Genomic DNA, 14,074 nt, shown 5'->3' with positions numbered 1-14,074 from the left:
TGCTCGCTTCGAGGCAAGTAACACTGAAGCATGCACGAGAGCACCAGCTGTTCTGTACGACTGTGTGATAACGCTCTAGGCAGCCAATCTGAGCAAGACCTTTATACAGGTCAACATTCACAAAGCTACAGGGCCAGATGGATTACCAGGACATGTACTCAAAGCATGCGCGGACCAACTGGCATGTGTCTTCACTGACATTTTCAACCTCTCCCTGTCTCAGTCTGTAATACCTACATGTTTCAAGCAGACCAAAATAGTCCCTGTGCCCAAGGAAGTGAAGGTAACCTGCCTAAATGATTACCGCCCCGTATCACTCACGTCAATAGCTATGAAGTGCTTTGAAAGGCTGGTCATTTCTCACATCAACAGCATCCTGCCGGATACCCTAGACCCACTCCAATTCGCATACCGCCCCAACAGATCCACAGATGACGGAATCTCAATCGCACTCCACATTGCCCTTTCCCATCTGGACATTTCAACTCCTTTTTTCACAATTCCTGACATTTAATCCTAGTATAAAAAGCTTCCCACAAGTTGGGTGAATTTTGGCCCATTCCTCCTGACGGAGCTGGTGTAACTGAGTCAGGCATGCTCGCACATGCTTTTTCAGTTCTGCCCAGAACTTGTCTATAGGATTGAGGTCAAGGCTTTGTGATGGCCACTCCAATACCTTGACTTTGTTGTCCATAAGTCATTTTGCCACAACTTTGGAAGTATGCTTGGGGTCATTGTCCATTTGGAAGACCCATTTGCGACCAAGCTTTAACTTCCTGACAGATGTCTTGAGATGTTGCTTCAATATATCCACAGTTTTCCTGCCTCATGATGCCATCTATTTTGTGAAGTGCACCAGGCCCTCCTGCAGCAAAGCACCCCCACAACATGATGCTGCCATCCCCGTGCTTCACGGTTGGGATGGTGTTCTTCGGCTTGTAAGCCACCCCCTTTTTCCTCCAAACATAACAATGGTCATTATGGCCAAACAGTTATATTTTTGTTTCATCAGACCAGAGGACATTTCTCCAAAGAGTACGCTCTTCGTCCCCATGTGCAGTTGCAAACCGTAGTCTGGCTTTTTTATGGCGGTTTTGGAGCAGTGGCTTCTGTCTTGCTGAGCGGCCTTTCAGGTAATGTCGATATAGGACTTGTTTTACTGTGGATATAGATACTTTTGTACCTGTTTCCTCCAGCATCTTCACAAGGTCCTTTGCTATTGTTCTGGGATATATTTGCACTTTTCGCACCAAAGTACCTTCATCTCTAGGAGACAGAACGCGTCTCCTTCCTGTGCGGTATGACGGCTGCATGGTCCCATGGTGTTAATACTTGCGTACTATTGTTTGGACAGATGAACGTGGTACCTTCAGGCATTTGGAAATTGCTCCTAAGGATGAACCAGACTTGTGGAGGACTACAATCTTTTTTTTAGGTCTTGGCTGGTTTCTTATGATTTTCCCATGATGTCAATCAAAGAGGCACTGCGTTTGAAGGTTGGCCTTGAAATACATCCACAGGTACATCTCCAATTGACTCAAATTATGTCAATTAGCCTATCAGAAGCTTCTAAAGCCATGACATCATTTTCTGGAATTTTCCAAGCTGTTTAAAGGCAGAGTCAACTTAGTGTATGTAAACTTCTGACCCACTGAAATTGCGATACAGTGAATTATAAGTTAAATGATCTGTCAACAATTGTTGGAAAAATGATTTGTGTCATGCACAAGGTAGATGTCGTAACCGACTTGCCAAAACTATAGTTTGTTAACAAGAAATTTGTGGAGTGGTTGAAAAACTAGTTTTACTGACTCCAACCTAAGTGTATGTAAACTTCTGACTTCAACTGTATGTGAGAATTCTGTTCAATGACTACAGCTCAGCGTTCAACACCATAGATCTCACAAAGCTCATCACTAAGCTAAGGACCCTGGGTCTTAACACTTCCTTCTGCAACTAGATGCTGGACTTCCTGACGAGCCGCCCCCCAGGTGGGAAGAGTAGGCAACAACACGTCTGCCTTGCTGATCCTCAACACGGGGGCCCTTCAGGGTTGTGTACTTAGTCCCATCCTGTACTACCTGTTCACCCATGACTGTGTGGCCAAACATGACTCCAACACCATCATGAAGTTTGCTACCGACAACGATGAGACAGCCTATAGGGAGGAGGTCAGAGACCTGGAAGTGTGGTGCCAGGACAACAACCTCTCCCTCCATGTGAGCAAGACAAAGGAGCTGATTGTGGACTACAGGAAAAGGTGGGCCAAACAGGCCCCCATTCTCATCGGATAGGGCTGTAGTGGAACAGTTTGAGAGGTTCAAGTTCCTTGGTGTCCATATCACCAACAAACTAACATGGTCCAAACACACCAAGACAGTCGTGAAGAGGGCATGACAACACATTTTCCCCCTCAGGAGACTGAAAATATTTGGCATTGGTCCCCAGATCCTCAAAAAGGTCTACAGCTACACCATTGAGAGCATCCTGACTGGTTGCATCCCTGCCTGGTATGGCAACTGCTCGACATCTGACCGTAAGGCGCTACAGAGGGTAGTTCATTCTGCCCGGGACGTCACTGGGGTCAAGCTTCCTGCCATCCAGGACATATATACTAGGCGGTGTCAGAGGAAAGGCCAAGAAAATGACAGAGACTCCAGTCACCCAAGTCATAGACTGTTTTCTCTGCTACCACACGGCAGGAGTTAACAGAGCGCCAAGTCTAGGACCAAAACGCTCCTCAACAGCTTCTACCCTCAAGCCATAAGACTACTGAACAATTAATCAAATGGCCACCAGACTATTTTAAATTGACACCCCCCCCATTTGTTTTGTACACTGCTGCTACTCGCTGTTTATTATCTATCCATAGTCAATTCACCCCTACCAACATTTACAAATTACCTTGACTAACAGGTACCCCCACACATTGACTTGTCCTCCACTAATTTACGCAGATCGCCCTTGTGTGGAAATGTTTGTAAATACAGAAAGGGGTCAATTGAGAAACTCTTTACGGTCATGTTTCCGTTTGTCACACAGTTGTAGCATTTCTAACACAGCGAGTGCAGGTCCAGGGTCAGTTTATTCTGATGGGGTTATTGGGCTTATCCTAAAAGAAAACCTGAAGCAAACAAAAATGACTTGATCAGCCCAATGGGGCACAATTACCGTTGCAGTATACAATGATAACCACTAGAGTGAACTGTTACTCCACTTCAATCATCCTAGTATTAGCAGAAGAAAAACATTTTAAAAAGACAGACCAGGTGAAAGCTATGATCCCTTATTGATGTCACTCGTTAAGTCCACTTCAATCAGTATAGATGAATGGGAGGAGACAAGTTAAAGAAGGATTTTTAGCCTTGACAATTGAGACATGTATTGTGTATGTGTGCCTTTCAAAGGGTGAATGGGCAAGACAAAAGTGCTTTTGAACGGGGTATGGTAGTAGGTGCCAGGCACACAGGTCAAGAATACACTGTTTCCCGTGTGTATCAAGACAGGTCCACCACCCAGAGGACATCCAGCCAACTTGACACAACTGTGGGAAGCAATGGAGTCAATATGGGACAGCATCCCTGTGGAACGCTTTCAACACCTTGTAGAGGCTGTTGAGGCTGTTCTGAGAGGGGGCTTCCAAGTCAATATTAGGAATGTGTTCCTAATGTCTGGTACACTCAGTGTATACCATGTCAGCAGGCTAATTTATTTAATCACTATTATGAAAGGATCGGGGGGAAATGTCCCTATAAAAGCATTACACAAACCCCAGTTTTGGAAATGGATGCTCTTATCTGGCTTTTGATGATGATTGAATAAAAGACAGATGTGAGGGATGAATGGATCAGCACCTTCAGTGGGGTCATTCAGATTGTGGCTTTCATAGGACTACATTAACAAATGGTTTTCCTAAAAAAGAATCTGTCATCAGGTTGAAAATAGATCAAATGAATATTAAATAAACATTAGACCACATCTCTTGCTATTAATGATAATGAATTGTAATATCCATGTCTTACTTCCTTGCCAAGTTCATTACAAGCGATAATCTCCACAATATAATTGGCCTATTCCTTGATAAAGGGCTTAGTGGCTATATCATTTTTGATCTGTCATAACAGTGCCATAAATCCATGTGATTGATCATTTGGAATCATGACAAGTTCATCCTACACAGAAAATTAATGGCGTTAGGAATTGGTTTGATTGGTGTTGTTGAATGAAGCATTTACGTAATTGTACAAAACAGTAGGGCTAAGCAACAGAATTAATAGCATGGAATTGACTAAGTATAATCAGTACATGTCTCACTTTGATAGTAAGCGAATTATTTCATATTTCTGACTATAAGTACAGTAGCTAGGCTACATATTGGTAGGTGGATTATTTAAAGCACGTGTCAAACTCATTCCACAGAGGGCAGAGTGTCTGCAGATTTTCGCTTCACCCTTGTACTTGATTGATGAATTAAGGTCACTAATTAGTAAGGAACTCTCCTCACCTGGTTTTCTAGGTCTTAATTAAAAGGAAAAAACAAAAACCCACAGACACTCGGCCCTCCATGGAATGAGTTTGACACCCCTGATTTAAAGAATCATACCTGAGCAATAAATCATGTTTTGGCATAGCAGTTCGTTAGAATGGTATGCCACTTGGCTACAGATTTTTATACTGGATACATTTTCTTTATGCACTGATTGTACACACTGATCTGTGAAACAAGAACATTACTACTTCCTGTACATTTCTGAAGAGCTTTTCTTAACTTAGAAATCAAATTCAGCACTAGTCTCTCATATCAAATGAGAGAGATGATCTAAAGGTCAAATGTTGCATTTGTCACGCTTAAGTTTTGTGATAACCAAGCTGAACATGTTTATTAATGTACCTATCCAATACCCACTCTGTCACGGGACCAATCAAAAAGCAAAAGAAAACACATACATACACACTGTCATATTAAATATATACATAAATCTCATTTACTCTCTTACATGATTTACATGGGATCATTTTACAACAAAATTACTTTAGACTTTTTCGCATTTTAAGTATTTCCACATATTAAAAACATACAAAAATAAAATTTAAATTTTTCCTCAATAATAGTCCGATTTGTTCTGTACTAGGCAGCAGTCTGTGATTTCCTGTTCCGTTTCGCTCGACGGGGGGGTGGAAAACTGATAAACTCAAATTGTTTGATTCTGTCCATGTTGGGGAAAGGTAGTGGGCCCTTGTGTAGCCTCTTGATGAAATGGACCTCTCTCTGGTTCTCCCTCGTCTTGGAGGCTTTGATGGGCCTCCCTTTCCTGGTGAAAGCCACATACCAACCCTCATACTTGGCATTCTGGAAGGCAGTGTAATTGTTCTCCAGAACAATCTCTGTGAAGATACAATCCCTGCTTCTGCCATCAGGCTGTTGATAGGATGAGAGAGAGGAAAGACTAAGTCAAATCCAAGTTTATAGACACATACACAGTTTCGCACCACTACTAGAAGGCATATTAAAAACAACATCTGATTTGGCTACTTACAGTATTTCCCTCTGAACTACACTGCTATCTATTAATTTCCACACTCCAAACAAAATTGAATACTTCAATATTGTAATGAAACACAGAACAGAATAATAACAATGACAAACAATGGGTACAAGACAAGCCAAATAGTAGCCTACACGACAAGGTCAAACCCATTGTATCTACATTTTGAGACAGTTTCGTTAAAACTACAATGAAGATACCACATACTGTATCAGTACAGCCAATAACTAAGAGTAAACTAGGAATAGTGAAGAATATATTTAAAATTAGGTACAAATTATTAGCAGCATATCCAAACCACACAACCATAACTATATTGTAGGAGTTGTGAGAAGTATTAGCAAACTATCCCTCTCTAACCTAAGGTTTTCAAAAGAGAGGAACCACTAGAAAGCTACACCCTTTATCTACATTTATTTATTCACTAGATTCAACCAGATCTTTTAAAATGATGATGACAGATGAAAATGATGATGCGAGATGAAACCCTTTATTTCTCATGGCAAGCAGACAACACTGAATACATATTTTCTTTTTCCATTCAAGAAGTGGAGGGTTGACTCCTGACCAACCACCAAATGGAGTGAGGAGAGTTTCTCCCATGCCTTGAAACTGTAATGCTACATGAAATACAAGCTGGGTTGTCTTTCTGTCACCAACCCTATCCAAGCTAATGAATGACATTACAAATAAGTACCATTATAACACAATATAAGTCACGTATATTTTATATTTTTCTTAATTTTTAACTCTGCATTGTGGGAAAGAGCTCAAAAGCAAGCATTTCACAGTAGTCTACTACACCTGTTGTATTTGGCGCATGTGACAACTCGTCAGTCTGTTCTTGTTCTGAAAAATGAAGGTTATTCCATGCGAGAAATTGCCAAGAAACGGAAGATCTCATACAACGCTGTGTACTACTCCCTTCACAGTACAGGTGGGGCAGAACACTCCGGGATGCTGTCCTTCTAGGCAGAGTTCGTCTGTCCAGTGTCTGTGTTCTTTTGCCCATCTAAATATTTTTTATTTCTTGGTCATTTTGAGATATGGCTTTTTCTTTGCAACTCTGCCTAGAAGTCCAGCATCCCGGGAGTCGCCTCTTCACTGTTGACGTTGAGACTGGTGTTTTGCGGATACTATTTAATGAGGCTACCAGTTGAGGACTTGTGAAGCATCTGTTTCTCAAACTAGACACTCTAATGTTCTCTTGCTCAGTTTTGCACCAGGGCCTCCCACTCCTCTTTCTATTCTGGTTAGAGCCAGTTTGCGCTGTTCTGTGAAGGAGGTAGTACACAGCGTTGTACGAGATCTTCAGTTTCTTGGCAATTTCTCGCATGGAATAGCCTTCATTTCTCAGAACAAGAAAAGACTGATGAGTTTCAGAAGAAAGTTATTTATTTCTGGTCATTTTGAGCCTGTAATCGAACCCACAAATGCTGATGCTCCAGATACTCAACTAGTCTAAAGAAGGCCAGTTTTATTGCTTCTTTAATCAGGACAACCATTTTCAGCTGTGCTAACATAATTGCAAAAATGATTTTCTAATGATCAATTAGCCTTTTAAAATTATAAACTTGGATTAGCTAACACCCCTGGCCTCTGTTCACATATTCCATTACAAATCAGCCGTTTCCAGCTACAATAGTCATTTACAACATTAACAATGTCTAGACTGTATTTCTGATCACATTTGTTTATATCCCTGTTAGTGAGCATTTCTCCTTTGCCAAGATAATCCATCCAACTGACAAGCATGGCATATCAAGAAGCTGATTAAACAGCATGATCATTATACAAGTGCATCTTGTGCTGGGGAACAATAAAAGGCCACTCTAAAATGTGCAGTTTTGTCACACAATATTATGCCACAGATGTCTCAAGTTTTGAGGGAGTGTGCAATTGGCATGCTGACTGAAGGAATGTCCACCAGAGCTGTTGCCAGAGAATTTTAGATTCATTTCTTGACTATAAGCTGCCTCCAACGTTGGTTTAGAGAATTTGGCAGTACGTCCAACCGGCCTCACAACTGCAAACCACGTGTAACCACGCCAGCCCAGGGCCTCCACATCCGGCATTATTCACCTGCGGGATCTTCTGAGACCCGCCACCCGGACAGCTGATGAAACTGAGGAGTATTTCTGTCCGTAATAAAGCCCTTTTGTGGGGAAAACTCATTCTGATTGGCTGGGCCTGGCTCCCCAGTGGGTGGGCATACGCCCTCCCAAACCCACCCATGGCTGCGCCCCTGCCCAATTGTGATATCCATAGATTTGGATCTAATGAGTTTATTTCGATTGACTGATTTCCTAATATAAACTGTAAGTCAGTAAACTTGTTGAAATTGTTGCCTGTTGCGTTTATATTTTTGTTCATTATACATAATGACAAACTAGGAAACAAGCACGCTGGAATTCTTACAACTTTGAAAGTGATGTGGATTTGATATCATACCTTTCCAACCAGTTTCCCCTTCCGGTTCATACAGAGGTAGCGTCCACTCTCTGCACCTTTGATCCGAACCCGACTGCCAAAGGTGTCAGTCTCTACAAAGAGACGTGCTACAACATCCACACAAATATCCACATGAAAATGATGTGATAAATCCACTAGGCATATGTAAATTCACTACATAACAAGTGCATTTTGGACACTCTCTATATCATATTCAAAAAAATATGGAAGTGGAATAATACAAACCTGTATAAAGGCAAAAATAAACTGTCTGCCATCTATTGGCCTACAAAAAAAGAATATGCAAAAGGGGATCCTGAAATAAACTGACATTCACTGGAGAGAGACCATCACAACAGCCTATGTGAGATATTATGTGTTTCAGGTTTGAGAGGATTAATTAAGTGTTAGCATTAATCATGTTTGAAGACAAAAGTAATGGAAGTGGAATACAACAAATCCCAATTGCAGTTGTCCTATGGGTCAATTGATTCACCCCCTGGTTAATTAGGGTTAACAACTGGCATGTGTATTGGACCAGGACAAAAGACTTGGCCTGATTCGCCAGACAAGGGTTTAGATACAGTAGACAGGCTAAATGAACATACAGCCCCACAGAGGGTCGGGCCAGCAATAGGTGGGCAAGTAGCCTAGGCTAGCCCTGCACACCTCTTCATAGACAGACAGCTCATTACAAATGCAGTCCTCATTAAAAAACTATTAACAAGCCGTTAGCCTTGTATGCATGGTTCTGACTGGTTGAAAACCCAAATGCAGCCACCATTGTGTCATGGGAACAACTTACCGTAATTGTTGCCGTCCTCAGCAGTAGCGGCGACCCTCTTGCCCTGTATCTGGACGTGCTTCCCGCTGGTCCGGCTGTATAGTTGATAAACCCTGACCTGTCGCCGACTAAGCTGGTCCGTCATTGCGCCCTGCTCCATCACATACTGGTTAAAATTAGGAGACGGGTGATTCTCCCCCTTTTTATGCAAAAGGGAAAAATAAAATCACATATAGAATTTTCTTCTAACCTCTATTTTTTTTCTAAAATAAACCAACCACCGCCCGAGGAGAGCCTCACTGAATAACTCAATCCAAACAATAAAACATCCGAATGTGTAAATGATTTGGTAAAACAAAAGCCCATCATATCAAATACTGTGGTATCACAAAATATTGTGTGACATTAGCCATATTAAGTGCATTCAGAAGCAAGAGGCCCACTTGAAAATAACAAGCAAGCACTTTAAATGATCTTTATCATCAGCCCAAAACTGGATGAATCAATGTTGTTTACCCGTTACTTCAACCCACAAAAAGCAATGTGATGACGTTGAATCAACGTGGAAAACGAATTGGATTTGCAACAAGTATTCAACATAAGGGCATTTCGGTTTTTTTTCACCCTATTTTTAATCTAAGTAACATGGTGATATTTTGGTTGATTTCACGTCACCTAAACCAAATGTTAATCAAAATTATTTACAATGACGGCCTAGGAACAGCTAACTGCCTTGTTCAGGGGCAGAAGGACAGATTGGTGTCTTGACAGCTCGGGGACTCGATCTAGCAACCTTTTGGTTATTGGGCCAATGGTCTAACCACTAGACTATCTGCGCCCCAAACTGTCTATACAATCTGCGAGGAATCAATCTGCGAGGAATCTATCTGCAATCTGTGAGGAACTATGGAAGAGGGTTTACCTGAGCATGGCACCACAACACGAAGAAATGAAAAGATCTGCAAAATAAAATCACAATAAATAAAACATAATCACCAACATTGCAATCTGTTTTGATAAGAATATTTCAAACGGTAGTCTTCTTACATGTAAATACAGCGCTGATTTATTCCATACATTCTTTCATCCAATCGCAAATGTTTTTCTTCACAGAGAGCAAGTAGCCTAATATTCCCAACGGATCCAAAATAATCCAAGAGTTCCCTTGCATCCGCTTGACCTGTCCACTCCGTGTCTCTTGTTAGTTTATGAGTTTTATTCCATTCACACACCAACTTTCAGATGTGAAACACCTTCTTCATAAATTCATATGAGAAACACATTATGGTACGCATATGGGGGAAATCATATACTCCAGTTACTGCATGTGTGTTGAAGTGTGAAAGTCTTCCTGAGAGTATCCAACAAGTCTGCAACCAAGAGAGTCACCGAGATCCATCATACATTTTAGAGTCAAACTTCCAAAATCCACATGAAAAACTATTAGCTATTGCCATTTGGATGTTTATTTCAAGGGAAGAAAAGTGTCACCCATAGGCACTGTATCGCAATGTAGCCCCAAGTAATTACACGTTTAAAAAGCCCTCTTACTCAGCGCGTCTTGGCCTCTTGCTGGGCAGTGGTTAAATGTTGAAAGGCAGGTCCCTCCCACGAGTTGAGAGTTGGAGGTTTTGTATTGTGGGTGGGCAGGGCACAGTTGAATGTAAAGTCGAAAATATTGGGGCAAAAGGTTTTGTAGCTCCCTGGTGCAGATGGTAATGGATGCACTTTGGGTATGTTTTACGCACAATATTACGCATATTATAAGCCTACGCAATTAACGACAAATGAACCAACATGCAGTATGCATATCAGCATGAACTTCGTATGTTTGTTTAATTTTATGAAAATACACAAGATATAAAAAGACTGATTGGGTTACAAGATAAGTGTTAATTTAACCCTACATCTTGCTTTTCATCTCTCTCTCGTGACGGATATAAAATGCGTTTTTATCAACTATGTTATAATGCATTTAGATCATAATTAATCTCTGTATTCATAAGTGAGTAGCTTAATGTCACTTTAAGAGGTGTGGCAATGATGTGCCAAATACTCCATCGCTTTTACGTTCTTTCTCGTTGAGCAGTTTACTGCTCACACGTTCAGCTAATGTGTAAAACAAATCATTTTAACAATAGGCTGTTTCGTCATGATGCAACGGTAGTCTGGTGAGATAAGCCAATGTGTAGTAGCCTAATCAACGTCACTAATTGATGACTAACTGATGTTAACAGGATTCTTATTTTTCGCTGGTTAAACTGGCATTCATTGAATTAAGGTTTATTTTTGTCTAGGCCTTCACCAGTGTCAAAGTCGTCATCGAGGTTATGGTGATGTCTCTGAGAGACTTTGATATTTTCACAATTTATTGTTTCAGTGCAATACATGAGTTGTAATTAATGTTATATAAAATTATATTAGAATTTCTTTATTTCTTTAGTTACACTGATATCCAATACAGCACATTAACTACAAATATTCTTATACCTAGCAGCACAGATTGCAAGAGACAGTTTCACAATTGGAAAACCTCGCACTGTTATAGTTTAAATAACATTTTCTACCAATAAAGGGTACATTCAAACAGAACATTGTGTAATGTGGGCTCTGTGGAAGAATTTAGCAAGTCCCAGTGTTTACATCGTCCACCGCTCACATCACTGGCCCTCTGTTCAGCCAGAAGTTAAGCATCTCTGACAAGTTGTAGCAACAGCAGTTAAGCATCTCTGACAACTCATCCTGCTGAATGTGTGACAGGCAATGGTAGCCACTGACAGACTTCATAGCAGTTGATTCCACTTGTTAATGTCACTTCTTAAAAGTGGTCAGTCAGTCCATCCATCAAGTTGCGTTGGTCAAGCTGTAGTCTCTGACATAATCCAACAACAAACAATGTTTTTTTGTGTAAAAAACAACAACAACAAAAACGAAGTTTCAGACAACCAAGGTAACCTTGCTCTAAGGAAATATTCTCCAAACACATTTGAATGTATACATATAGATGCATATACAGCAATACAAAAATAAACCACAATTTCTTATGCAGCAGTAATAGACACCACATCACCTGGAAAATCTATTTGCTTCTTCAAAGAATGTTTGTCAGGCATCTGTTGATATTTGATCCTGTCTTCAGCTTAGTCTTCTTGTAAAATTCAAATATACACTTTTTAAAGAATCTGACAGGTGTGGCATATCAAGAAGCTAATTAAACAGTATGATCATTACACAGGTGCACCTTGTGCCGGGGACAATTAAAGCCCACCACCACCACCACTAGTCCACCACACTCATTGACCTTTCACGCATAAAATGCAAATTTTTAGTTGCTCATCACAAGTAGTTTTGGAGGCATTGCCATCCTTAATGTTTCATGTCACTGGTATTTTCTATTTATATGCTAGTATAGTGGGTGATGAATATGACTGTGGTTCAAAAGGGTTATTACATACTGCTATACGTAGAAACACGGCAGCGTGGGATGTTTAGCTCTTGTGACTAGACTCCAATTTTAGGAGCTAAGTAGCAGAAATTTGGGGAGTGGCTGAAGGGAGAGAGAGCTTTTGCAGTAGCTAGCCTCATCACTGTGGAATTCATCTCCAGCAGGCTGCCTTGCTCTGGTGTCAGCAATATTTTTGGGGAGTGGGATGTATAACGAAAAAAAGAGAAGTGGTTTCATGAAATGCCGCTCGTCTACCCCCCCCCCAACACACACCCCCACTTCAGTTTACAAAGTGACGGTGAGATCTGAGGCCTTGCAACCTGATCTTATTTATTCATGTCTCCACTGGCTTTACTGGCGCTAAAGCTGTGATGGAAATAACCAGACTTTCACTGAAAAGCAGGCACCTACAGCCACCCACAGAAAAGGTACAGAATTCTTTGAACCTCAGGAGAGAGAGAGGGGGGGTGACTTTTTAAAAAGACTTGGGTGGAATGACAGAAACCCATGACAGGTGGGCAGATAGATCTGACTCAAGTGTCATGCTTCAATGTGAAACTGATCATATGTGATTATTAATGTATAGACACACCCATATTTAAACAGAGACCACCTTAGAGCATAACTTGTCTCCCAAAATCAGACAAATCAGATGTGAAAACGTTATTCCTCGTCATGCAGTGACCATGTTTTTTACCTACCTCAAATCAATTCATGTTTTGCTACCAGCTGACCAAAGGCTGCCTGCATAAAGTTATGTACAGCTTTAAAGCCTCACTATACAATATCACTACATGTAATTACTTATTATTTTGAGCAACTTTGTCAACACATGACAATATTGATCCAGTATACTTCAGAGCTACTGTACCTCCAGTAACAAGTGAAAGGACGATTGGTGGTCTCCCAACAGCTCCAACTACATCGTAAAGATCTCCACCATAAAGAACAACTGGACACTCTTTTCTGACCCTGCACAAATAGAGGCAAAGGTTTAGAAAGTGGGTGGTCCTCTTTATGAATGATAAAAACTAAAGATTGTTTCAGAAGATGAGCTTGGAGAATATCTGTGGATTGCCACTGTGGATGCTTGCACAGCAGTGGAGCACCTCCACTCTAGCCACCCAAACCCCTGCTATAAGGTCACTCCGCAGTGCTCTGATGAGAGGGCTCCATACACTTATAGGAGGGCTCTCACCATTGCTTGGTTGTCCAACGCCTGTATGACAGAACATGCATACTTGCCTCTCATAGAATGTTCTGTTAGAGAGGACTTTTTCTAGAACTGTCATACTCAGACGTGAGAGATAAATGATGAGACATTTGTAAAAATGTATCAACATTTTACTAACGTAATTAACTTTAATCTAATTCCATTAATCCTATGTTTTTATTTACACATGTAGTGTGTGCTCAAAATGTACAGATTTGTGGATATTAGAAAGGCCTCTGACCCCTACGTATACCCCAACCATTTGCAAGCTGACCATTTGAGCTTGCCAAATTTGACACAGCTGACACAGGCAATAAATTTGAACTAGTTTCCCCACCCCCTTTATCTGTAATGAGCCTTGGCCTACAACCCTTCGCACACACACATGCACACACACGTGCACACAGAATTTGAATGGGTCCACAGTTATTGCCAGCACATCAAAATATGATGTATGCCACGATATTAGAATAAGTGCATTTGCTAGTATTGGAAGACACAGTACAGGCCTAGTCAAAACCCCATATAATAAAAATATACAGTACCAGTCAAAAGTTTGGACACACCTACTCATTCAAGTTTTTTTTTCTTTTTTTTTTCTTCGACATTGTAGAATAATTGTGCAGATATCCGAA

The 14,074-nt window shown here is 40.9% G+C and overlaps 1 protein-coding gene across 1 annotated transcript in view; it reads right to left on the bottom strand.

The window, feature by feature from the left end:
- Positions 1–4,092: 4,092 nt before the first annotated feature.
- LOC109871664 (fibroblast growth factor 17-like) overlaps positions 4,093–14,074 on the bottom strand; it is a 36,571-nt gene continuing 26,589 nt past the window's right edge. Inside the window, exons 2-5 of the mRNA XM_031819010.1 lie at positions 9,704–9,740; positions 8,803–8,980; positions 7,998–8,104; positions 4,093–5,419 (exon numbers count right to left, since the gene is read on the bottom strand). Of these exons, the coding sequence (XP_031674870.1) occupies positions 5,129–5,419; positions 7,998–8,104; positions 8,803–8,980; positions 9,704–9,740 (613 nt within the window). The 3' untranslated portion in view covers positions 4,093–5,128. The remainder of the gene's footprint in view (positions 5,420–7,997; positions 8,105–8,802; positions 8,981–9,703; positions 9,741–14,074) is intronic.

The sequence above is a fragment of the Oncorhynchus kisutch genome, linkage group LG3 (assembly GCF_002021735.2).
Source record: "Oncorhynchus kisutch isolate 150728-3 linkage group LG3, Okis_V2, whole genome shotgun sequence".
Classification (NCBI taxonomy): domain Eukaryota; kingdom Metazoa; phylum Chordata; class Actinopteri; order Salmoniformes; family Salmonidae; genus Oncorhynchus; species Oncorhynchus kisutch.
Note: the sequence above shows the minus strand (reverse complement) of the source record. Positions and strands in the feature narration are given on the sequence as shown.